At 35.1% G+C, this 27,008-nt stretch overlaps 1 protein-coding gene across 11 annotated transcripts in view; it reads left to right on the top strand.

Moving 5' to 3' along the window:
- Positions 1–27,008, top strand: part of ARAP2 (ArfGAP with RhoGAP domain, ankyrin repeat and PH domain 2) — a 188,018-nt gene that overhangs the window by 121,214 nt on the left and 39,796 nt on the right. For 7 of the 11 annotated variants that reach the window (XM_025997529.2, XM_025997521.2, XM_072737911.1 and 4 more), the window contains 7 exons: positions 718–930; positions 4,536–4,641; positions 8,684–8,831; positions 10,511–10,579; positions 13,106–13,180; positions 16,547–16,664; positions 25,137–25,265. In XM_025997529.2, the coding sequence (XP_025853314.2) occupies positions 718–930; positions 4,536–4,641; positions 8,684–8,831; positions 10,511–10,579; positions 13,106–13,180; positions 16,547–16,664; positions 25,137–25,265 (858 nt within the window). The remainder of the gene's footprint in view (positions 1–717; positions 931–4,535; positions 4,642–8,683; positions 8,832–10,510; positions 10,580–13,105; positions 13,181–16,546; positions 16,665–25,136; positions 25,266–27,008) is intronic. The other 4 variants (XM_072737910.1, XM_072737914.1, XM_025997544.2 and 1 more) reach the window with 1 other exon arrangement.

Consider the following 27,008-nt stretch of genomic DNA (forward strand, 5'->3'; position numbering starts at 1 on the left):
TTTTGTTGTTTATATCATCATTATTCCCATCACTACTCTTTATTCCTCTTCCTCTTATTAACCACTCCTCCTCTTCCTGGTAGTTTATATGGGGCACTTGATGAATCAGTAAGTTTGAAAGGGAGATGACCCTTGGGGCACCTGGGTGGCTCAGTTGGTTAAGCATATAACTCTTGATTTCAGCTCAGGTCATGATCTCAGGGTCGAAAGATCAAGCCTCATGTTGGGCTCTGTGCTCGGGGTGGAGCCTGCTTGAGATCTTGAGATTCTCTCTCCTCCTGACCCTTCAAAAAAAAAAGGAGAGGACTCAGCTCTTCATCTTGAAGATGAAAATGTGGAATGGAAATTAATATACAAATACGAGTGCAACAGCATTAAAAAAAATTATACCAGAGATCTTCACTTTTATTGGTAAAACTGGAGACAAGCTTGAATTCTGGGAGACAGAGTGAAGATAGGGCACCTGTGGTACCATGAAAAACTGGGGGAAGGGCTGACCAGGGGCTTGCTAACAGCTGAGGTTGAAATAGTTTGTTTATCAGGTTTGCATTTTAAATGCTAAAATTAGTGGGTGAGGGAGCCTTTTCCTTCATGATGTTAATATCAACTCTTGGTTAATGATTTTGTCTTGTTCAATATCCCAACACAAAATTTTTCTAAGATATTAAAATGGATTTCGATTTTTGACTTTTTTTGTTTAACTTTTTCTTAACAAAGGTTTAGGGTGCAAATATATCTATCAAAAGAATGGTGATCCTTTGCACATAAGTGAACTCCTGGAGAGTTTCAAAAAGGATGCAAGAAGCTTTAAATTGAGAGCTGGAAAGCATCAGCTTGAAGATGTGACAGGGGTGTTGAAAAATTTCCTCTCTGACATTGACGATGCACTTCTTACTAAGGAGCTCTATCCATATTGGATCTCTGCTTTAGGTAATCATATGATACCAAAGATAATAAATGCTTGCCTTTTAATTTGATAATTATTTTTTACAATCTTTGATAATCTGAATATTGAAAGGAATAATGTACATAATGGCTTAGAACAGAAATTGTGCAAATATCAATAGTTGTTTATATCTACCTCAAAAGAAATGTATAGTAATGATTGCTAAATAGTGTGTTAAACTAATTCTTAGTTTTCAGATTTCTTAGTGTTTGCTTTAACTTTGGAAGTGTTTCAGTCAAGTCCATGTATGCTATTAACTTCTCTTTAAGATTAAAATGAAAGATGTAAAATAGGGTTGGTTTTATACCATTTCCCCATTGGCTCTTTGCCTCTATCATTTATTCTACCAATATAGGAGTACATAACAACATTTTTAAAACTCTTTCCTTCTTCATTTTCCCTTCATTAATTAAAAAAATAAAGCAACTTTGCTACAGTGTAAAATGATCCTCGAGAGGTAGTTTATTAAAATACTGGGTTGATTCAGTAAAACTTCAATTTACATCTATTAATTCAAAATAACTCCTTTTACAAAAGCATTACAAAAATGAAGCCTTTTAAACATACTTTTATTTTTGTTTTTGTTTTTGTTTTTGTTTTTTAGATTTTATTTATTCATGAGAGACACACAGAGAGAGAGGCAGAGACATAGAGAGAGAAACAGACTCAATGCAGGGAGCCCGATGTGGAACTTGATCCTGGGACTCCAGGATCATGCCCTGGGCCAAAAGGCAGATATTCAACTGTTGAGCCACCAGGCATCCCTAAACAATACTTTTAATCTCACCTTTCTAATAGGACTATTTTCATTTTTATTATTCTGTATTATTTGTCCCACACCTATAATTTATATATAATCCCTATTAATGAACCACAAACATTTCTCATGTATCTATAGTACTTTCAAAATGATTTTCAGTCTGAATTTTTTAATTAAAAAATTTAACGTTTTACTATAATTTACTAATACATTTCTCACTTGTATGTTTAATATATATCATGATTTTTTGCAAAATTCACCTTTGAATTTAACTATATGATGTTTCTCTGTTGAGAAATAGGCTTTTTCAATTAAAGTATTTATTTAATCTCAATGTAAATATGATATTTTAAGAGTTTAATGTAGAAATTATGTTATAAAACATCCACAGGTGAAAAACCATCCCAAGAATGATCCATATTAGTGTCAGTAAGAGGGGAATGGGATTGTTATTAAAATAAAGCTTTTCGCAGTTTGCCAATCCAGAAGCCCTTTATTTGCTTCCTGGTATTTCTCAAATCAATAGGTTCACCTCTAATCAAAAAGAAAGTTGATTGCATAATTATATGGGATATAAAATATGGAATCAGATAATATATCTCTTTAAACCCAATTACCTTGCCCCCCTTATTTTTGTCTCAAGATTTTATCATAATTTATAACTATGAAATTATTTATAGCATCTCTATAAAGGCTTCCAATTTGTCTTTATTTTAAAACCAGTTATCAAAAATTTGAGGCAAATATACTTTTGCTCAATTATTAGGTTCTGTGACAAGATGTCTTTCATGTTGTCAATCTACCAGGAGGAGGTAGTTGGTAGATAGTGTGTATCAAAGAGGAACGTGTTCACTTTTTACTTGTGTGTGAATTTTTTGAGAATTTACTTGGAGAAAGTTTTGGATACTAGGTCAGATAGTCTTAAAATTGTTTGCTTTTAGATCCAGCATAGCTCACCCTGACTTATCAGAAGTGCTCTGTATTGGATCTGACAAGAATAACCTGGAACTTTCTGGATGACCTCATATTAGGAGAGATCTCTTGGGTCCTGTGCATTGAGGCAAAGAATGCCTTATGGTGTCATACCACCTATTAATATGATCTATGGTCTCTTTTTCTAAGAACACCAATAAATTGTCTGAAGTCTGTGGCTAGCTGAACAGTTCATTGTATTTTCTATATGACCTGAAATCTATCTTAAGTTTTACTTTCAAATTACTTAAGCTTTGCTTTGAAAATATCTATTTTACCCTTATTAGATTTGTGAAAATATACTGCATTAGCATGAATTCTTGTTATAAGTGTGGTAGTACTAACTATATTTTATTAAATAAATACCACTAGGGCAGCCCGGGTGCCTCACCGGTTTAGCGCTGCCTTCAGCCCAGGGCATGATCCTGGAGACCCAGGATCGAGTCCCATGTCAGGCTCCCTGAATGGAGTCTGCTTCTCCCTCTGCCTGTGTCTCTGCCTCTTTCTCTGTGTCTCCCATGAATAAATAAATAAAATCTTAAAAAGTAAATAAATAAATAAATACATACCAGTATAGTTAGAAACTGGATGAGAAGAGAGTGTTTGGATTGTATTGATTGTACTGTATTGATAATTCTTCATTCAGTTCCATTATAGTCCTTTGAATATAATTTGGGTATTTTCCCCTTTTTTAGAAAGTCACCTGCTAGCACATTTAAGTCTATATGGTCATGTTTACTTTTATAGACCTTATCAGCAGGCTTAATCAGTATAAAAGAGCTATCAGTTATAGTTTTAAATAGGAGTATACTTCAAACATGTACCACAGAGTTTCTACCTCCCCAGGGATCCTAATGCCCTTTGTAAGTGACCGTGTACTTTTAAAGAATCATTAATGTGCTGCTGGTTTTCTGTGAATAGAATAGGTAGGGCTAAGCAGAAAATCAAAAAATCTTGTTTCTAAAGGTAGTTGGGAATTGCAAAGGAATATATAAGTGCAATTCCCTTAAGATACAAAATCAGCACAAGTTGTTTATTTGAAGAATGGCCTTTTATTTCCCCTGTGACTTAGCAGGTCAGATCAGACCCTAATTACACATTTTCTAGAGTTTGGAACTTTCGGGGTTCCTGAGTCTAGTTTCTCCATATATTTGACTTCCACGGTTTGGAGAGGGGAGTATAATTCCTTCTCATCTTCCTCTCTATAACTAACTCAAGTTCTGTTAGTGACAGAGACAGAGGGTCCAGCCTCCTCTCAGTCTGTGTCAGAGTTATCAGGGCCTACACATGACTCCTTCCATTGCCCCCTTCCCTTTCCCAAGGAGTTGGAGGTGCCAGGGTTGGTAAAAGGCCTTGTACATGGATCTGTGGAGTAATGCAATTCATAGCTTTGGGATGGTTCATAGTTTTGGTAAGACTTTTATGATTTCACAAGAAAAAAAAATCAGAAATGTCATTTTCAAATAACAGTGAAATCTTTCTGTAGCCAAAGTTAAAGTAATTTTGGTTTATCTCTCAATTTTCACTGCAATTTTAGTTATAAATTGAATATATTCCTATTAGTTGAAGTTCAGTAGTTCATAAAGTGGAAAATGAAATGCAAACCTGGGTTTTGAAAGTGCTTTGTTTTTAATTAGAGAGTATTAGAATTACAGTTTATAACCATGTAATATTGATGTAAATGCTTTTCCAGAATTAAAGAAGTTCAAATGTTTATTCTGTTGAAACTTGATTAGATCACTTAGTGAAATACAGTAATGAATATTGTTTTAAAATACTGTTAAAATGCAAATATGTAATCCAGACTATTAGTTTAGGCCTAAAATTGTTTTGTTTTGTTTCGTTTTTAACCTCTAGATACTCAGGAAGACAAGGAAAGAATTAAAAAGTATGGAGCATTTATACGTACTCTTCCAGGGGTCAACCGAGCAACATTGGCAGCTGTAATTGAACACCTGTACAGGTGGGTGGTTTCATGAACTTTCTTAGACATTTCAAACATGGTATTAGATAAGTCATTATTACTTAAATTTAAAGTAGTATAGCTAACTTTCTGTGACTGAGAATTTCCCATCATATCTTAAAAATGGATCAATCTACCAAAAAGCTACTAGAATTGATAAATGTATTCAGTAGGGTCATAGGATACAAAACAAAAATACAGAAATCTGTTGCATTTCTAGAGACTAATAATAAAGTAGCAGAAAGAGAAATTAAGAAAATAATTCCATACATAATTGCACCAAAAATAATAAAATATTTAGGAATAAACTTAATGAGGTGAAAGAGTTATACTCCAAAAAATATAAATGTGAGACCTGAATCAATAAAAATCCTAGAATAAGACATAGTAATTTCTTTGACATTTGCCTTAGAAACATGTTTCTAGATGTCTTCTTGGGCAAGGGAAACAAAATCAAAATTAAACTATTGGGACTACACAAAATATAATGCTTTTGTACAGCGAAGGAAACCATCAACAAAACCAGGCAGCCTACTGTTTGGGGGAAGGTATTTGCAAATGATATATCTGATAAGGAGTTAATATTCAAAGTATATAAAGAACTTCTACAAATCAATGACAGAAAAACAAATAATCTGATTAAAAATAGGCAGAGGACCTGAATAGATATTTCTGCAAAGACATACGGATGGCCAACATTACTTATCATCAGAAAAATGCAAATTAAAGCTACCATGAGATATCTATCACCTTACACTAGTCAGAATGGCTAGTATCAAAAAGACAGAAAATAATAAGTGTTGGCAAGGATATGGAGAGGAGGGATCCCTCATGCACTGTTGATGGGGATATGATAGTATAGCTGCTGTGGAAACAGTATGGATGTTCCTCAAAGCATTAAAAATAGAACTACCATATAGTCTAGTAATTCCACTACTGGGTATTTACTTGAAGAAAGTAAAAGCACTAATTCAAAAAAAAATATGCACCTCTATGTTTATTGAAGTATTATTTACAATAGCTGAGTCATAGAAGCAACATTTAGTGTCCATCAATAGATGAGTGGATAAAGAAGTTAGCAAATAAACACAATGAAATACTACTCGGCCATAAAAAAAAATTGAGGTTTTCATCATTTGCAATATGAATAGACTTAGAGGATGTTATAGTAAGTGAAACAATTCAGACTGAAAAAGACAAATACCATATGATTTCACGTGTATATGGAATTGAAGAAAGAAATGAACAAAGAAGGGAGGCAGGGAGAAAGACCGCCCCCCCCCAAAAAAAAGAAAAAAAAGGCCAGATTCTTAAATACAGAGAACAACTGGTAGTTGACAGAGAGTAAGTGGATGGAAGGATGGGTGAAGAAAATGGTTTTAAAATGAAATCCCCTGGGCACCTGGGTGACACAGTGGTTGAGCTTCTTTGGCTCAGGTTGTGATCCCAGGTCCTGTGATCGAGTCCCGCATCAGGCTCTCCGGCGGGACCTGCTTCTCCCTCTGCCTGCCTCTGCCTCTCTCCTTGTGTCTCTCGTGAATAAATAAAATCTTAAAAAAAAAAAAAAAGCATACAGGAAGACGAAAAGTCTTAAGACCACCATTCCCAACCTGAGCATCTGGATGTCCGAGTGAATGCACAGGAGTGCTGCAGGACATTTTATATTTTTTTAGGAAACACAGCAACATTGGGACAGCTTTTAATATAAACAATTTTATCATAGGAGGAAGGATTGAGTGATTTGTCGTGTGTTGACATATAGGGGATGCTTCACATCTAAAGGGGTATAAGAGGAGGATGTGATAGAAACATAAGTACGAGAAATGAGTAGAGGGTATTTTCTAGGAAACAGGTGTGCTAGGGGATGAGCTAGTTTGTAGTTGGCTGGCAGGTGGTTGTGAAAGACTCAGATGGTCATGTAAAAACATTTAGATTTTATTCCTTTAAGCCATAAAGAGTGATCAGATTTGTTTTGGGACAATAACCCATGAATGGGATTGATTGAAAAGAGATTAGAATAGATGCAGAGAAAGTAATCAGGAAACCGTTTCCTTGGGCTTCTAATGAGAAGGCCTGCGTGAGAACGGACTCAGTGGGCTGAGTAGGAAGCCTTGGGAATGATCGGGTGTGCGGCATAGAAATAAAGGAAGGGAAGGAAAAAAACTGTGTAGTGTGGACTTTATGCCAGAAATTAAGGCAGCTGCAGAAATGGAAGAGAAGAGAGATGAAGAGTAGCAAAGGAGGATGCTATCGCGGAAGGAAGTCTCACAAAAGGTGGGGACGTTTGATAGAGTTGTCAGAAGTTTGAGAGGTCGATTTGGATAAGGTCAGGTTGATTTAGCATTTAATTCCATCCCTGCCTCAGATAACAAATCGCTTCCTCCATGACTAACATTTACTTAATTCCATTCACCAGATATTTATTACACACTCCAGTGTGATTAAAGCAAGAGTCCCTGATGGGGAGATGCTTCGTTTCTAGTAACACAGGCAGACCTGCAGATAAATTTTCTAGATATTTATAATTTAGTGTGATAAAAGTACAGGAGTGGTTTTGAGAGGGATGTCCACAATTATTACACCCTCCTCTATTAACCTGCAATTCCTTTTGCATCTTATAAATCACATATGATGATTGCACTTGTTCTGTCTCTGCTAGGCAATTTGGTATTTTATTGTGAGTTTGTTACATCACCTTTTACTCTTTTTTGTAACTACTAGAATCTCTGCTTTTTATAGACAGGTGTACCTAACTTAGTCTTGTTTTATTCCTTTGGTACATTTGGTCTCCTTTTTTAGTATGTATTTTAACTTTTATAAATCTAATTATGCAATTAAGCAGGGTCCTATTATATGTAGTCAGTGGCAAGTAGCATCAACAGATACATCCATGTGTGTCACTTATAGGTGTCATCTGTGCATTTGTATCTATGTAAATTCCCTTTTATTGGGGTGAAGCCTGTAGTATTTTTTAAATGACTTTGCACTTAACATGTATGAATTGACCCTTGAACAAAGCAGGATTTAGGGGCACTGCTCCCTCACACAGTTGAAAACCCATGTATAACTTTTGACTCCCTCAAAGTTAACTACTAATAGCCTACTGTTGACCAGAAGCCTGACCAGTAACATGTACAGCCAATTAACACGTATTGTGTATGATATATGTATTATTATATACTGTATTCTTACAGTAAAGTAAGCTACAGAAAAGAAAATGTTATTAAGAAAATCAGAAGGAAAACACATTTATCGTACTATACTGTATTTATGGAAAAGAATCCACATGTAAGTGGACCCACAGAGTTCAGACTGTGTTGTTATTCAAAGGTCAGTTGTCCTTTTAAGTGATCTTCATAAGACACAAATATTGTAGCCTACTCATGGGGAGAGTTGACTCTTCTGGTCGTGTCTGTTCATTGTAAAAAGTCATTCTTAGTTATATCCAAGAAAAGTATACTTGTATTTTTAAGTTGTTTGCTTTTTGAAAGATAATATTCAATTTTGAATAACTATACAAACACATGCTGCCAAATATTTTCTCACCTGATTTATCCCTTCCTGGAAAACTCAGCTCTTCCTTGAATCTTGAATTTGGAGCTCTCTCCTATACGCCTCCCAGTTCACCTCTCTTGCCTTGTTTCCGACTTACCTACTGCCCCTTATCCCCTCTTTCATTTATGGTTCAGTCCCGTTAGTCATTTTCCACCATTGTGCAAGCGTATCTTAATCCTTAGCCTCAGATTGCACCATTATCTGTGACTATTTGGACATGGTGAGTCCCTCCTCCAATCAACAGACTTGGCACTGCTTTATAACCTGTAGTCATATCTTCTTTTATTTTTTTCTTATGCTCTTAGCTAGACTGTAAACTACTTGGAAGAAAGAACTGTGCATTTTTCTTTAAATCACCACCATACCGGTTATGTTAGAGACCTTCAGTATGTGTGTGCTAAGTAATGACAAATGGGTATTGTGACTAAAGTTCTGTGAAATTTTCATATAGACGTGTGTTGTAATGAGTTTTGCTTTTCTCTAACAGGGTTCAGAAGTGCTCAGAAATCAATCATATGAATGCGCATAATTTGGCCTTGGTCTTTTCATCCTGTTTGTTTCAAACTAAGGGACAAACTAGCGAAGAAGTGAATGTAATCGAGGACTTAATTAACAATTATGTTGAGATATTTGAGGTAAATATTTTATATCCTGCCCTTGTTAAAATAGTTTTGATGTTACTGTTGAAAAAAATATATATATATATTTTAGGATGTTTATAATCAAGTTTTTATGAATGTCTAAAAATAAGGGATAGTTATATGATCTTTAATATGTTAGGTACAACTAGCCTTTTAAGCTATAGCCATTCATTTAATTTTGGCTGTTTTTAAGGCCATGTGGTGGTGTCTTTTGTACAGAATATTTCTACTTATGGTGATTCTGTGGCTTTTTTCCCTTGTCAGTATATGTATGCATTAAGTGTATCTAGACTTTCACAAATTTAGTAATAAATACCAGGCTGATAAATTCTGCAATTGAATGCATTTTAGTGTTTTCTTTTAATAGTGTCTGAATTAGAAGTGAATAAAATCCTGATATAATATCCTGTGGTTTTTTACTAAGTTAACAGTTTTAATTATTTGACTTTCAGTTTGCTATTTTATGAAGTCAATATATTCGTGTTTCATCAGAAAACTGTCAGAATGAGGATGATTTCTTAGTTGAAAGAAATAAAAATAGAGGAAATAAGCCCAGGGTTTGAATATGGGGGTGGGGGAGAATTTAAGGGATCTGGATCAAAGCTCCAGTTTCATCATTTGATTACCACTGGCATCTTAATTACCACTGTCAGAGTACTAACTTTGGGGCCCTCTGTTAAATGGTGTTGTATAAGACTTCTTGTTTTCCAGGGTTATGGCTATGTTAGTTGAAATCAAGTGGGCTAGTGTGATAGGTTATTATTTTTTAAAGATCTTATTTATTCATTCATGAGAGAGAGAGAGAGAGAGAGAGAGGCAGAGACACAGGCAGAGGGAGAAGCAGGCTCCATGCAGGGAGCCCGACGTGGGACTTGATCCTGGGTCTCCAGGATCACGCCCTGGGCTGAAGGCAGGCGCTCAACCACTGAGCCACCCGGGCTGCCCTGTAATAGGTTATTATATGTAGGCTTACCTTCTTTTAGTAAGTGATCACAAGATTCCTAAAGGGAAAAAAACTATTTTAGGAAAATAAAAACAAGCATTTTGTATCTTATTTTATATAGGAATGGACACCAAAATTGTTGGATTCTCTTTGCTCTTTGATCTCTTTTTTCTTTCTATATGTGTCCACTGTTTTTGATCAACAGCAGCTTCTTTGCAATAATTCTGATGCTGAGAAATGAAAGAATTAGGAACAAAAATAACATGTGGCTTTACATGCTCTCTTTATTTTCTATTTTTTGTACTGTTACCTGAATAAAAAAAATTAATGGTTATCTTTGTAGTTTTGCTAACTCTAACCTTACGTGGTGGATATTTCATATGCACTTAATGAGGATTTCAGTTTGAGGCATGAGTCCTGTCTCTCAACTTACATAAATATTGTAGCGAATCATTTGTCAGCCCCTTTGCTTATTAAGTTGCTTAGTGATACAGCTTCCATTGATGGAATCCACAGCTTGAAGTAATATCATCAGAAAATGCTCTGAATTTTATGAAGCTCTGTCATGTTGACTTTATTTCTGCTCTACTATATGGGCCTGTGCTGATTAAGATGGCCATTCTCATTTATTTTTAAATTGTTGGTCTTTAAATTCCTGAAGAGTTATGTGAGGACGAGTACCATCACTCCTTGTATTTTATTAGAATGTCCCAAATTATATTTTAAACAGGTTAAAGAAGACCAAGTCAAACAAATGGACATAGAAAATAGCTTTATTACCAAGTGGAAAGACACTCAAGTGAGTAGAAATAGTTAGATCTCTAAAGAATTAAAAACAAAAAAAAAAAATTAAATTAAAACAACAAAAAAAACAAAAAACCTCTATTGTAAGTAAAGATGTTTCTTGTATTTATTTTCAAGTTCCTGTTTGAAGCAAAATAAAAGTAATGGGGGAAAAAGAACGTAGATAAAATAGTTGTGTAATTCTGCAGCATGTTGCTTATATGCAAAATGCCAAAGTATGTTAATGTAAATTTTTCAAAATACAGAGGGAAAAATCATTATTAATCATATCAGTGCCCTTTATAAAATCAATTTTTAGTTACAAATGCGCTATTAAAAATGCCAGTGGATTTCAAAGGAAGCATTTAAAGCCAAAGAAATACCAGAGTAAATTGAAAATTCAGCTCTATAATGATTCTTTCCATTATGATTTTGAAAATATAAATTATTTCCTTTATGCTTTTGCTCTGCATGCTCTCAGATGATTATATTAGTGGAATGTTTCTAATGTCATCTTTGTCACATACGCTGATTTATGTCTTAAATTGACTATTTTCTAAATCTTCTTTTGCTTTCCTGAGTCACATTATATATATTAAATTTGTGTGTTCAGGTTGCCCTGCAGTTTTCTAGTGTACCTTGCCTTGTTTGATGAACATTCACTGGATTTTCTTAAAATTCATATTTAATCTTCTAATCACTAGGAATTGTGGATTCAGGACACCAATGTAAATAATATCAATAGGTCAAATATATTCTTTTTATAGATATACACAGGGAATGAGGTAAATGCTAACTTATTAGTCACACTCTAAATTTACCTTATTCCTGATATCAGAGAAGTCATTGGAGGCACCATTCCATATGAAGCCAGGGAGTAAAGGCTTCCATTCTAGTGCCCGAGATCCCTGAGTACTAGTACCGTGATATCCTACTTACCTAAGAAAGCTTCTCCTCTATTTTGACCTTAAGTAAGTAATGCAGCCTCCAGAGGAGTTAACTGTAACACTAAAAAATATCTGACTTACCAGTTCTCTTGAATTACTGCTTTTTGGGGAGTTTCAGTCATGAAATAAAGTGTTGTGTGAGCCCAAAGGATAATCTTTGGCAGCATTACCTATGTTGTTATTAGATGAAGTATGAGTGTCCTGCATTTTTATCTTTTGTATTCATACTACAGCAATGAAGTGAGTCTTGGCTGCTTTTTAATTAAGTACAAGTCAGTAAATAGAAGAAAAGAATTGTCTATAAAATAGAGTAATTGGACAAGAAAAGTAGAGGACTTCGGACTAACCTGTTCTTTTGCTTGTGTTTTTCTCTAATGCATTCAAAACTCTGCTATGGTGTATTTTTTTGACAGCCTCCATGTCTTCTCCCTGTTTGAATTTCGTAGCTATTCTTGTTTTGGCTTCTCTCTATGAGTCCTTTGTGTTTGCGTTTTTAATTTTTAAAATGTGTCCTTCCTGGAGAGCTGTTTATGCAAACACAGTGAAAAGTAGAAATGTCAACTGTATCTTTTCTTCCCTTGAATTTTTGTGTAGCATATCGAAAGTGAGGAAGAAAAATTAGAAATAAGCTATTCTAAGTCTGTAGAGCCAGAATAATTAAGAACATTTCCTCAAAGTACATTTTTAATGTTTTCCTCACTAATTTGTTCATCAGGTTTTATTTTTAGGCAAATTTAACTTCAGAATGATTGTTTCTCCAATATGATCATTTTTTTTTAGTTGGGAGATATTATTTCTAAGTGGTTACATAACTTGAGGCAATTTCTGAAAAAAAGCTATCCCAAATTTTTTCATAGATTTATTTGATTCTTCGTTAATCCTTTCCACATTATGCTGTCGATCTACATAGTGATAGTTTATGATTTTTGTTTTCTGGATTTTCTCTTCTTCACTAGATGTCTCCTGGGTTATCATAGTGACCCAAATATTAGAACGGTAAATGGTTGGCTGAAGATAATTAAAATAAAAAATTTATCTTCTTCATCTACTTTATTCTATCACTTCACTTTTTTTTTTTTTTTGGCTAAATACACTTTCTCTATTTTTAGTTTTAATATAGCTCCAACCTAATTTATCCTCAAGTTTCAATTTTTCACATACCTCTTTGAAAATTTAGCAACACCTATTTCCTCTTTTAATTATTGATATGATACCCACACTGTAGATTAGAGGGCAATTACATATGGATCATTTTCACTTCTCATTTTGCCTATCCTATTAATATACATAGCGATGGCTCTTATAATTTCTGTTGTTGAAGTCAGCATATTCTCACTGTAGCCAGATGCATTATTTTACTAAGAATAATGAGTATTTTAGGACATTAAACTCTTGAAAAGAGTTGAAAGAGATGAAAAAAATTGCACTGTAATTATATCATTTGTGTAGATTCCTTGTCAACCACATCTGGATAATGGGTATCATGCTATTGACAGGCTCATTCAACTACTTTGAAATATTTAGCAATAGGACTAGGATATTCTGTCTTAAGTCTCATACTTACATTTGCTGTTTTTACATCTGCCCCTTTCTAGGTTTCCCAGGCTGGAGATTTATTAATTGAAGTCTATGTAGAAAGGAAGGAACCTGACTGCAGTATTATAATTCGGGTGAGTCCTCAAGATGGATGTAAACTTTTGGAAATTGCAAGTATTAGTATGCAGTAATTAGGCATCTTGAATTTTCCATTATTTTTTTGTATTTTATCTGTCCAGTTCAAAGGACTGATTGATAGGGTTGACTTTTTATTCCAATATCCTCCAGAAATTCCAAGTTTTAGTCATTTGGAAAGAGAACATCTTAGATGCTCTAGGTTATGGCTAGGACTTTCTGTAGGTTCTAGAAAATAACCTGATCTCAAATTTTGTTCCTCTTACTCTGAGTTGAAATTGTTTCACCTGTAAAATGGGGAAAAATTAGAGTATTTACATTGTATCATTGATGCGAGTCTTCACTAAAATACTGCATTGCAAAACAGTAAGTTGCTTGGCACATAAGTGTTTAATAAATAATTAATGCCACTAGTCCTGTATTATTTTTATTATTTATTTTATTATTTATTTCAGTTGGTCATTACCTCAGCCCCAGGGGGTAGGTGAAGCAAGTAATGTCTCAAGTTTAGATGAAAAACTGGGAATTAAAAGTATTAAGGCCAACACATACTGGGGTCATCCCATTTCTAACCTCATGGTCATCATACTGATTTGTATATTCCTTAGAGTAATAATTCCCAAAGCATGCTTTCCACTCTTGTGTTTTAGACTTCCTGTCTTTCAATTTACTTGAATATTGGACAATTCTTCTCTGTTTTAGGAATATGATACTTTTTTTTTTTTTTTTCCTGAATTAAAGTATCCTTCTTATGCGGTCATATCCTGTACTTAGTCTGCCTGAAGGAGAGTAACAGTGATAATTCAGATTCCTGCTTAGTTAAGACTACATTCTTGGGATGAGGAAAACATTCTGCCATCTAAAGTCTAAGATTTAAACAAAGTTTTATGTATTTCTGGACTTTAGTTTTGTTAAATATATTGTAATTTTTAATCTGTATTTTTTAATTGATTACATATTAAGTCTGTGTAGCACTGGTCATTAACTCACTGAGAACATAGAGTGAACTACTGTAATCATAAGTTTTGTCCCTAAGAGGGCAGAAACCTTGACCACATCAAATTTCTTAAGCTGATGGTGGTATGTTGGTAATAGGGGACACAAGGAAGTAGTACATACAGTCAGCACAGGTTCATCAGTAACTAGAAGAGGTATTCAGAGCACATGACCTAACTCCCTCTACACACAAACTCTCTAATAGCTCATTTTAACTTTGTCCTACTTAAAAGACCATAACACAAGCTATTACAATTGAACAAATTTCTTACTTATTTTAAGTGTATACCCATAAAGGACTGTCTAGTTTCACCTATAACAACTCCCAAATTCTCTTTAAAAACAACGAAAACTGTATAAAAATAATCATTAACATTTGCTTCATGCTTAAGACTTTAGAAAACTCTTCAGTTATATTTATTTCAGTTGGTCATTATCTCAGCCCCAGGGGGGAGGTGAAGCAAGTAATGTCTCAAGTTTACATGAAAACAAACTGGGAATTAAAAGTATTAAGGCCAACACAAACCGGGGTCATCCCATTCTAACCTCATGGTCATCATACTGATTTGTATATTCCTTAGAGTAATAATTCCCAAAGCATGCTTTTTGTAGTTCTAGTAGTTCTAGGATTTTTTTTGTCCTTGGGAGTCTTCTGGGACAAGGAATGGAATTCTGTTTCTCCGTTCCTATGTCAACCTGAGTCACTCCCTGCTGACTCTTTCACAGTTTGGTTTCTCCGTAATTTATTATTTTAAGAAAGGGTTATGCTTCGGGACACCTGGGTGGCTCAGTGGTTGAGCATCTGCCTTTGGCTCAGGTCATGATCCCTGGGTCCTTTGATGGAGTCCCACATCAGGTTCCCCAGAGGGAGCCTGCTTCTCCCTCTGCATCTCTGCCCCTCTCTCGCTCTCTCTCTCTCTCTCTCTCTCTCTCAAATAAATAAATAAATAAACAAATAAATAAATAAATAAAATATTTTTAAAAAAGAAAGAAAGAAAGGGTTATGCTTCTAAAAAAAAAAAAAAAGTGAGGGATCCCTGGGTGGCTCGGCAGTTTAGTGCCTGCCTTTGGCCCAGGTCATGATCCTGGAGTCCTGGGATCAAGTCCCACATCAGGCTCCTTGCATGGAGCCTGCTTCTCCCTCTGCCTCTGTCTCTGCCTCTTTCTCTCTGTGTCTCTTATGAATAAATAAATATTTTTTTTAAAAAAATGTTAAAGCTATTCAGATGAGCAACATCATTGAAATGATTCATCTAATGTTTCTATTACTTAAAGTTTTCTGATTTTCTCAGATAGAGGGTTTTTAAAATTCTTTTTAAGATTATATTTCATTGGACTTTTAAAAATAGAAACCAGTGTACTTTATTGTATCATTAATATATTCCACTATACATTCCACAAAGTCCAGGAGATAGATTGTAGGAGTTAACTGTAACAAAAAGTGTTTTGTTTTTTATATGTGTGTAATATGCTTGTGGTCAAGAATGGACAGGAGAAATGGTAATGAGCACATTCTTTTTTGAAGAAACTTTTAAAGAGATAACATACTTTACTGAAATTATACAAACTAGGTTGCAGTTGCAATATCCTAATGTTTAAAACATCTTCTGTTTGTTTAACATTATAACTAAATTCATACTGAGAAAAGCCAGCTTGCTTTTGTCCAGTATGCATTTAAGATTGGCAGAAACAGAAGCAAGAAGAAACAAATCAAAAATCCCAAAACTCCCTGAAGAAGATGGTGTTGCTTATGCCATGGCCTGAGGCTGTGGGACTCTTGTGGAGCTGGCCCCAAGGCTGGCACTGCACACTCTGCCCTCTGCCCTGCAGTCCTGGCTCCAGCATGCTTTGGTAGCCCACCATCTGTCACTTGGCAGGCAGGGCACACCACAGACCACTGAAACCCTGGGGCTTTTTGGCATAGTAGACAGCAGTCGATTGTGTGTAATTCAGGGCCCAGACTGAACAAACCAAACCACTTTGAACTCTTGATTATTGAACTGATGAATGAGAATTGTTAGTCCTGGAATACCACTGGATTCATTGTCTGGTAAAGGTCTTTCTGCATATGACCAGGTATAGTCTTCCCTCCTTGAGTGAGCTAATTGATCACTAAGCAAGAAAAAAAAAATTTTTCCTGATGTCTATATTATAATATCTTTTTTTTTTTGCACTCATATTAAAATATTTTATGGAGAAGATCTGAACAGGCTGTGTTTTCTATGTGCTTAGAGAAACTAGGTAAGCATACTAAGTAAGAAACTTGGAGCATTGTAAGTTGGTAGATGGGGTGAGAGCTCTACTGGCTCTGTCATTAGTTGACTTCTGTGTCTGACATTCCTTCTGAAGAAACTTTACCTCTCTCGTAGATATCTCCAGTGATGGAAGCAGAGGAATTAACTAATGATATATTAGCAATAAAAAATATAATTCCTACGAAAGGCGATATCTGGGCCACATTTGAAGTCATTGAAAATGAAGAGCTAGGTAAGTGATTTTCATGCTAAGGTTCTTAACTTCCTTACAGTGTGAAGAAGTACTATTTTTGTGACGAGTCATTTCAGACATTTTATGTTTTTTAAAGATTAATATCTCATTTTGAATTCCCTTCTACCTCGGTGCGTGTGTTAGCATGTTATTGCCCCTTGAGGTTGCCCTCCTATGATTTTACTCATCTCAATAGTTAGATTATTTAATTGACTATAAAAATATAGTGCAAAGCATTAGGTGCTATGTTGCTGCTTTACGAAATAGGCCTTTGTTTATAAGGACAAGCAGTTTGATTTGTAATAATATTCTAAATGGCCACCCACCTCATTCCGATATGTTACTCTTTTAACAAAAACAAAGAATGTTCATTTAAAAGATGATTTGTTATTTTAAAAGACAGTTTGTGTTAAGCCTAGTGGAAGCTTCTTTTTTGGGTTTTCCCCTTTCATCTGTCTTTAGTGGAGTGAATCAGATATTTTGTCATCTTTTATCTCAGACGTGGAAGGATAAAGGGAGCTTTGAAAACACCTTGACTACCCCAGTAGTCAAATGCTGAATAAGCTTTACATTCTAATGACACCATTTGGTGGTTAAAGACCTGTAGGAAAAAAAAAAAAAAAAAAAGATGCAGAATATCTTTGTACCTTGACCATCTGTCTAGCTGATACCTCCTAAGGTCTTGGGACCCTTTCAAGTATACTTGTCAAACCGCCAAAAGTAGTCTTGCCACCTGCAAGCTCAAGATAGAAATTGAAATTCAACGTCAAAATACCCCACCGTGTATTATCAGGAGTGTTGCAGTCAGTGTTAGAAGGAAATGGGATGTCAGATACTTTGTCTTTTTGTTAGTTCATCTTGATGTTTTCGTATCAAGCATGAAAACATGGTTCTTTAAAACTCTAATTTGTATTAAAAAGTAATTTTATACTATTCATTGTGAGGAGTCAGTGGCTCCCATGTTTTAGTGTTGGTTCACACTGTGTCTCCCCATATTCAGTCATCCACATGTACAGGAAGTGCTCCAGCAGATGAGCACTGCGGCCCACTACTTCTAAGCTCAGGTGAGCTTAGAAACTCACCTTCTTTGCTTCAGGTTTTTTGTTTTGTTTTGTTTTTTGTTTTTTGTTTTTTGTCCTCTCTGTAGCCTTTATTGTCAATGACCTTCCCTTTCCCTTTCCCTTGAAGGTCTTCAGTGTTTTCGATGCTGTGTGGTTTCTCCTCCTGGCCCTCTCACTGTTTTATCTTATTTGTCACTACTTCTTCTGTCTATCCCCTACGTGGTAGATTTCTGCTGACTACATCTCCTTTGCTATCTTTTCTTTTCTCACTTTACATGTTCTTTATAGACACTCCCCTCCTCCTCTGTGCTTGCCCAACCTGGAGGAGCTGGGGTTTTCCCACTGTACCTTTACTCTCCCCCATCTGGCCTGCCTGTTGACCTCCTTTAAAACCCATAGTAAAGGTTCCATTGCACTTTGTCTTATCTTTTCTTATAGTGCCTATCATGTGGGTTTATGTTTGTCTCTTGATGAGAACTCCTTAGAAGGAAAGAGGGGCTTTCTTTCTTTTGTCTTTAGTGTCTGGCATAGTGCCTTGTACATAGTGCCTTGTACATAGCTGCCATGCAATTAAAGTCTACTGGTGAAGCACAGTTTTGCATGACTATAGGTATATGGGTGGTATAGTCTTTTGATTTTTGTTGTTTCATTTTAAGGAAAGGGGGTAGGTTACTAGATTCATCATAATTGTGAGTAAAAGATAACTGTCAGTATTACTGCCAAAAGTATCTTTCTGAATCACAAATAAGATCATATTGTTCCACCCTTTAAGGGTTTAAAATCCTTTCGTTATTTTCTAATTGCCCATCCTTCAAGATCCAATTCAAATAACCCTTCTTCCATGTTGATGTTTAGATAAACATAGTTTTCCCCAATTCAAATAACCCTTCTTCCATGTTGATGTTTAGATAAACATAGTTTTCACTGAGCTTTTTCTGATTATTTGTTTATTGATCTATAATACTGCATATTATCAGAATAGTAGAATAGTAATGTATATACATCTGATTCTGTCCTAGACCATATGTTTTTCAGGACATTTACCATATTTTTTTAGACCTTTATATCTGTCACTATCTCTAATATAGTGCATTGGTGTGGAACATTTCCTACAAATATCTTGTTAACTAAGGTGGAACAAAAAATAGATGCATTCTGGACTTGAGTGACTTGGACTGTGATTAGCTGTATCAAAATGTGAAAGGTACATGCAAAGTGACTCCTGCTTACAAATTAGGAATCACTAGGAGATAGATCTCAAGGCCCTGGTTAGTTCTTAGATAGCTGATTGTTTCCTAAATGCTTCTGTTTCTGTTGTTTTTATTAGGATATCCTCAGCAAAATCATGAATCATGGATTTGGGGGTAGCCAGCCTCTCCCTACTGCCCTTAATCTCTCAGGAATTGAGTCAATGCATTTCCCTGTGTCACATCATTGGAGCTCTGTGCCTTTGGGCATTGGTGCTCCTGACTGAAGGAGCAAGCAGAATGAAGGAGGATAGGAAGGAAGTATAATTTATAGCTAGAAGAGAGATTGCAGTGTATCTGGAAACATCATTCTTAGACTTTTCTTGGGAAATGAGATCTCTCTTGCTTCCTCTGAAAATGAGTATCAATTTGCATATGACAATCAGTTCATCACAAATGGTAAGACTATTGAGTTTTTACTTGTTGTTCCTTCTCTCCAATTAAAAAAGTTATCTTGATGAAAATATAAAAAGACGTAGGAGACCTCAAGTTGTTTCAATTCGTGACTATCTAAATATATAACCAAAGGAACACCCCATGTACACCAAGAAAATACATTTGATGGAGTTAAGAATTCAGATTTGGCATGGTTTTAATATTTGGTCAACTTTTTAAGTAGAATTCTCCAGAAGAGGAAACTAAGATCATTTTTACTGCTACTAAGGGAACAGTGCTAAGAAAGTATCAGAGGGGCCTATGATTTTGCTGGCTTCTGAAGCAGATGGGAACCTGTGCACTCCACCTGACCTTCTGAAATGTTAAAAGCTTTATTTCTAGTAACATGCAGGGAAGATAAAGTGAAATATAAAAAGAAGATAAAAGTGAAGGCGTTGGTAGTCACAAGATTGTAGTTGATAAAAAAAAAAAAAAAAAAAAGATTGTAGTTGATAGGAAGAATGTCAGCAAGGAATTGCTGCTTTTTCAAATGTGAGTATAAATCCCCCAGTAACAAAGTAACCAAAAATAAATCAATAGGTAAATAGGTAAATAAGTGAACCAGAAGTGCTGGATTTTAAGTGTGAGTAAACTTTAAAGCAATAAGTTTCTACCTTATCATATCCATTGCCCCTTTTTATAATAAATATTTTGTAATGTTCCCTTTACTCTTTGAGATAAGCTATTATACTTTTTTAAGAAATTAATATGCTTCCCTAATTATATAAAAATAAGAGGAAAATATGTATTATATAAATGCTCAGATACTCCTATGTGGTTCAGGATAATTAAAATAGATTTGTAAACCTATAAATGAAATTACCATAGATGTGACAACTATTAATGCAGACACATGTTGATTTGTGACTCATGTATCATTAACATCATTATTGTCATTGGTGAAATGGTGTCTTAGTCCATTCCGACCACTATAACCAATCTGTAGATGGGGGCTTATAAATAGTAGAAATTATTTTTCACAGTATAGTTCTGAAGGTTAGGAAATTTCACAAAATCAAGGTGACAGCAGATTCAGTGTCTGGTGATGGCCTGCTTCCAGCTTCATAGAGGGCTGTCTTTGCTCGCTCACATGGTGGAGGGAGCTCTTTGGGGTCTCTCTTATTTTACAAAATCCCATTCATGAGGGTTCTGTCCTCATGACCTCCAAAAGGCCCTGTCTACTAATACCATCACATTGGGGATTAGGTTCCAACAGACAAAGAGTGATCTTATTTTGCTAATATGGTAGTCAGATTGATGGAAAAATGTGTCTTAGTAAAACCTATATTTTGAGAATTTATATATAAAGCTGAGTTAGATAGATTCTAGGCTTAGATAATTTATGAATTAGTTTTCCCCCTAAGTGAATATCTGGTAAGACCTTTGAAATTTGTACTAGATAGAAAAAAAGTCATTTTTTGTCTGATTCTTTGAAAGATACCAAGCATCCTTAACCTACTGCTTGCCAGTCATTAAGACATGCTGAAACCCATCCAAGAAGAGGGTATCACCTTTATCCAGAGCTAACCTTCTCAAGTATGCTTTTATTTTAATACTTCATCTTAAAACCAAAACTGTCTTTTGCAGATTAGTCCTATATCCTCAGGGCATTCATATGCTGGAAAAGAAAATAAACTAATAACCACTGCGGGTGTGTGTGTGTGTGTGTGTGGAGGCACTCATTTAAGTAGGCTTCTTCACTGAGAGGTTCAAGTTTGTGAAGCAGTTACTTTTTCTGAAGCAATATCATAACAGCGTTTTCTTGTTTCTTCCTCATAGTTACTGTGATATGGAAGATGTGTACATTCTTTTAAATTTTTATTTATTTATGATAGTCACAGAGAGAGAGAGAGAGAGAGAGAGAGAGAGAGGCAGAGACATAGGCAGAGGGAGAAGCAGGCTCCATGCACCGGGAGCCCGACGTGGGAATTGATCCCGGGTCTCCAGGATCACATCCTGGGCCAAAGGCAGGCGCTAAACCGCTGTGCCACCCAGGGATCCCGATGTGTACATTTTTAATCAAGATTCTTTCTAGCCCCTCTCCTGATGACACAGAAAGTACTTTCACCCTCTGATTGTAGATAGGACTCTCTGATTGTGTGGACGGGACAGAGAAAAAATTGCATAGCTCTTAGTTTGGCACTAAGAATTTAACTATTGAGGGAATCATCGTTTCAGGAAGTCCTGTGCCATTATTGCCAGAAATTTAAGGACAATGGCTATTATTTGGAGTGGAAAATGGATAGCTCTCTCTTTAACAAGGGAGGCCAGGTTTATTCTGTGAACCTGATTTTAAGATATTGATAATGTGATTTACCTAGCTAAATAACCACCTTCTTTACCTTTTCTTCTCAAATAACTGCAGTGAATTTTCAGCAATTTTTGTACTAGACACAGTATGCAACTGAGTTATTTATTTCTAGTAATGCCCTAATGCCAGATGACGTGCATACCATATAATCTATCATGACAGATGGTTGCAAATGGAACTATAAATAAAAACTTGTTTATTTGTAGGAATTTATATTCCAGCAATGTTTGATGTCTCAATTTTTCCTGCCTTATTATCTCTTAAGGTGGATTTTAATGCCATTTTATAAATGTGGCATTTGATAGTCTAATAATGCCTATCTTTTCATCTCATGTTTCAGCTCTTGCTTTAAATGAAGAAACTTGGATCCGTCAGGATTTTCATTCTTCTGAAGTATTTCATACTATGATACTGATGAGAAAAACATACTTGACAAATTTTTTTTGCAAATCTATATTTACTTCTATATCTACAGTCCCAGTTATACTGTGACTTCACTATAGCTAAGAACACTTTAGAACTATCACTGTAGTATCTACTTGTAGTGACCCTCTTTTTCATACAAATCTTCTTGTAATAAAGAAGAGGGAGATTTTATTTCAATCCAGATACTGTGTTCCAGTTAGGAATACAATTCTCCCTACCAAACCAATTGTGGACTTGTCCATTTCCTTAAGTGCAGGATGTTGAAACTTTCTTGGTATTCTTTCTACCATCTTCTCACCAAAGATAAGCAAATTAAGGGAGAAGTACGAACTGACACTGTTTTTTCACTTTTATTACCTGTTTTGGCCCTCAAAAAAATCTTAGCAAGTTGGTGCTTTTTTTTTTCCCCGAATTTCATGTCAGAAAATCATTTTGGGGATTTACTTAGTTACCCCAAATAAAACTTAAGTGTGGCGTTTAAAAACATTGGGCTTGGAAGTCAGATAGATTTGAGGTTCAAATCTTTGTTCTTCCCTTGAACAAGGTAGGGTTTGACTTTAGGGATGTCGACTCTGATTCTTGGGTTTTATGCATGTAATATGAATGATACCTAATGAAGAATGCTGTGAAGATTAAAAGTGACAATGGATGCAAAGTATCAGATATATGTATAATGTCTCATACATTGTTATTCCAGAAATGGCAACTGTTAATGGTGTCAGTGGTGTCCCGAAGATTGCAGTAGTAGAACCAAGAATTAGATAATGTCAAATGTGAAGAGTACTCATGCTATTACTAGTTATTTTCATTAAAAAAAAAAAAATACAGTTAGGACAGCCTGGGTGGCTCAGCGCTTTAGCACCACCTTCCGCCCAGGGCCTGATCCTGGAGACCTGGGATCGAGTCCCATGTCGGGCTCCCTGCGTGGAGCCTGCTTCTCCCTCTGCCTGTGTCTCTGCCTCTCTCTCTCTCTCTCTTCTCTCTGTATTCTCATGAATGAATGAATAAAATCTTTCAAAAAAATTGTTAATTCTAAGTATAACCTCCATTAATAGACGACAACTATTTATGGAGTAGTCAACAATTGAATTTATAACTTTGGCAACTTATGGGAAATTATGATTTTTGTCAAATGTTTTAGAAAATTACTTCAAGAAAAATGGAATTGATAAAAAGCACAGAAGATTTTGTCTGGTTTACAAAGAATTTTGTCTAGGGATGCCTGGGTGGCTCAGCGTTAAGTGCCTGCCTTTGGCTCAGGGTGTGATCCTGGAGACCCGGGATCAAGTCCCACATTGGGTTCCGTCCATGGAGCCTGCTTCTCCCTCCACCTGTGTCTCTGTCTCTCATGAACAAATAAACAAAATCTTTAAAAAAAAAAAAAACTTTGCTGATTCATTTGCAAATATTATCTGTAGAAATTGACAAGATACTTCACTCCTTGAGTATTTATTTATTGAATGTCTGTTATGTATGTAGCTGTCTGCTGTGTGGAAGAAGTGTATTTGTAAATAGATTTGTCTTTAAGATGTATGGCCTAGTTGCTCGAGTTTTTTTTTGTTGTTGTTGTTTGTGTGTGTTTTTTTTTTCTTGTAATTGCCATTGTCATAGTGAGTAGGCTTGCTCCAATAAGCACAGAATGCAGAACTGCATTCCATTATACTGAACAGTTAGCAGAAATCTGATTCTTTACACTGGAAGCAGAAAAAAAAATTGTTTTCTTCTTCTGTGGACTTGAGATTATTGATATTCTGGAATGCTGTGGTCATAGCAGGGAAGACCCGTATTGAGGATGTGATATATTTGGTCATTTTACTTTTGATTTTACCACCAATGAAAATATCGTGGTTAGCAAATGAGTGTGATGCTCTTGACATGCTCTTTCCTGTTTGTCAATAACATTCTTACTTCAACTGAAAATGAAAAACCAGAATGCGGTACTCTTTGTATTTAGGAAGAGACGAAAGAGTTGAACTGACTTATATATGGCTATGATCTTGAGAGACCAACATCAGCATCTTTATGTTAAAGCTGATGTTCTTGCTATTTCAATTATGCCATTTTCAGGGTGCTGTGAAAAGGTTTGAATTTCCTTCTTTCTGAGCATGTTTCTGTTGTAATATTTTATTAACTGTCATATTTTGATAAGGAAAAAACTATGAAGCTTTGATTGTAATTGTAAAAACCAGATTTTTTTTAACTCTATGCTAAAAATTTGTAATACATTTAAAAATATGATCACCTAAAATAAAACATACAGATGAGTACTTATTAAGAAGAAGTCTGTAAGATGTCATTAACTTCTTGCTTTTGGACTATTATATCAACAGTTAATGTATGATATTATATAACATTTAATAACCACATAACATTTCTGATTGATATTTTCACTAATAGACATAAATGACTTGGAAGTATTTTATGACTGTTTTGATCCATTCTCTGTTGAAGGCACATTTTATAATTTCTATTAATTGACTATGATATTATCAGCTATAAATTGTTCACTGGTATTGATAAAAAATTATAACATGATAATCATGTTGGGATAAACAAAGGTTATTACTACTGAACAAAATTAACTTTGCTAGTCCTTTTGCAATTAAGTACTTGCCTATGCAAATAGCTTTCCATAAGCAAACCACAATGTTACATGAATTAAAAAGAAGATAGAATAAGGAACTGGTTTCTTTTACAAAAGGATAGCATTATTTCTGAGATTTTTATCTAAAGGATAGCACCTCTGAAGTTTTTTTTTAATAGCTGAATAACAAATGTCCATGAACACATTCATTTATAAGCTAAATTTCATCATATTCTTAATGTGTTCTAAGTGTTAGGGTCTCTTTTAGGTAGTCTAAGAATTATTATGGTATAACATAAGATATGGTTATATTTTTTATTGCACACAGATCTTTTTTAAAGGGTTTTTTAAATTTATAAAAACTGTGATAATTTTTTTTCAGTTTGATTTGGTTTTATTTTTTTGCAGAACGCCCCCTTCACTATACAGAAAATGTGTTGGAACAGGTTCTTCGGTGGAGTTCATTAGCTGAACCTGGCTCTGCATATCTTGTGGTGAAGAGATTCTTAACCATTGACACAATTAAACACTATAATGGTAGGTGTTGTTATTTCATGTTGCAACCACAATTGAAAATTCAAGTGACAAAAGGCTCATTATTATGGCATAAGTATTATTTGATAATGTAAAAAAATGGGAAGCTAAATACAGAACCTACTTGATACAGTATTGTAGAATAAGAAGAAAAATATATAGACAGGAGTACCAAGTGTCAGATTCAGATTTTGGAGAATAGCACTTAGCTAATAGTGGCTAATTTGACAGTCCCAAGTTGAGGTTTTTGGAATGAATGGTTTATTTTTAAAAGGAACTTTTTGTAATACTTAATGTACTTTTCTAATTTTTAGGTAGATAATGATTCTTCTTCCTGAATTCTCTGGGCATTAAGAGGTGCAAGTTATACACGCTCTGACACTGAGTGCTTGTTATTATTCCCACTTATTTTGGGGTGATATTAGAAAAAATTAAGTACAACATGGCATACTTCCAATAAGGATACTTGCCACCCAGATGGGAGAAAAGGTGTACACATGTAATGTTAAAGAAGTTAGCTAGCACAAGGAAAACATGCCAGCCTCACAAGGCTTCAGAGACCGTTTATCTCAAAACTGATTCTTCTGTTGTCACTAACTGACAAATTGGAAAAAAGATTTTCAGCCAGGACTCTATATAAACCAACTCTGAAAGCAAAGGATTTAAGTTTTATAAGATAAAACTTACAACTTTTACAACTTATATTAATAATAACTGTTACTATTTATTAATCACATAGCATTAACTGAGGTCTATACCTAGCAAAGCTCAATTAAAGTCTTTTTTAAACTTCCCAGTGATTATATTGTCATTTGAAATTTCCAAATGGGGAAAGAGAAGTGCAGAGAACTGAAGTAATTTGCCCCAGATCATACAGTTACTAAATATTGGATTTGAGAACAGATTGGTCTGTCTTCTAATTTTATCTGTATGTACAGCTCTTAAATGCTGTAAACCTGCTTAGAAGGATTTCACGCTCTCCAGCTAATAGCCATAGAGCAATAAGCTCTTAATTGTACCATAGCCAATCTGATAAATTTCTGATTTCATGATAATGTCCTAATCTGTTCTGGTGGCTATAACTACTATAGTCTGGCTGGCTTATAAACAAAAGAAATTTATTTCTCATGGTCTGGAGATTGGAATTCTGTGATGAAGATGCCAGCACGGTCAAGTTCTGGTGAGAGCCTTCTTCAGGTTGCAGACTTCCTTTCTTCTTGTATCCTTACAGGGTGGAGAGCAAAGAAAGGAAGCAAGCTCTCTTGTGACTCTTACTAGGACACTAGTCCTACATGAGGGCTCCACCCACTGGCCTCATCTAACCCTAATTACCTTCCTAAAGGTCCCACTTCTTGCTATCATCATACCAGGAGGTAGGGTTTCAACATATGGATTTGGGGGGACACAAACATTCAGTCCATCACGTGTCCCTTATATTTTATATATCTATCCTTTATCTTATAATTACCTGAAAGCATTTTTTCAAAAGGTGAGCAATATAACAACTTCTGTGTCACTCTGGTCTTCTAGGCATCTAAATAAACAGAACAAGCATTATTGTTCTTGCTGAAGAAATTTAGCCTTTTAGGAACCATTATCTTGTTTTAAATTCCTTTATTATGTCTGCATATGTGTTTGACAACATGCCTATACCTCTTAAGGATTGCAACAGAAATTTTCTCTAGTCATACAAATGGGACATGATGTTGTAGAGCAGTGGTTCTCAGGTTGGTGCACTTTTGTTCT

Source organism: Vulpes vulpes, chromosome 14 (genome assembly GCF_048418805.1).
Source record: "Vulpes vulpes isolate BD-2025 chromosome 14, VulVul3, whole genome shotgun sequence".
NCBI classification, from domain to species: Eukaryota; Metazoa; Chordata; class Mammalia; order Carnivora; family Canidae; genus Vulpes; species Vulpes vulpes.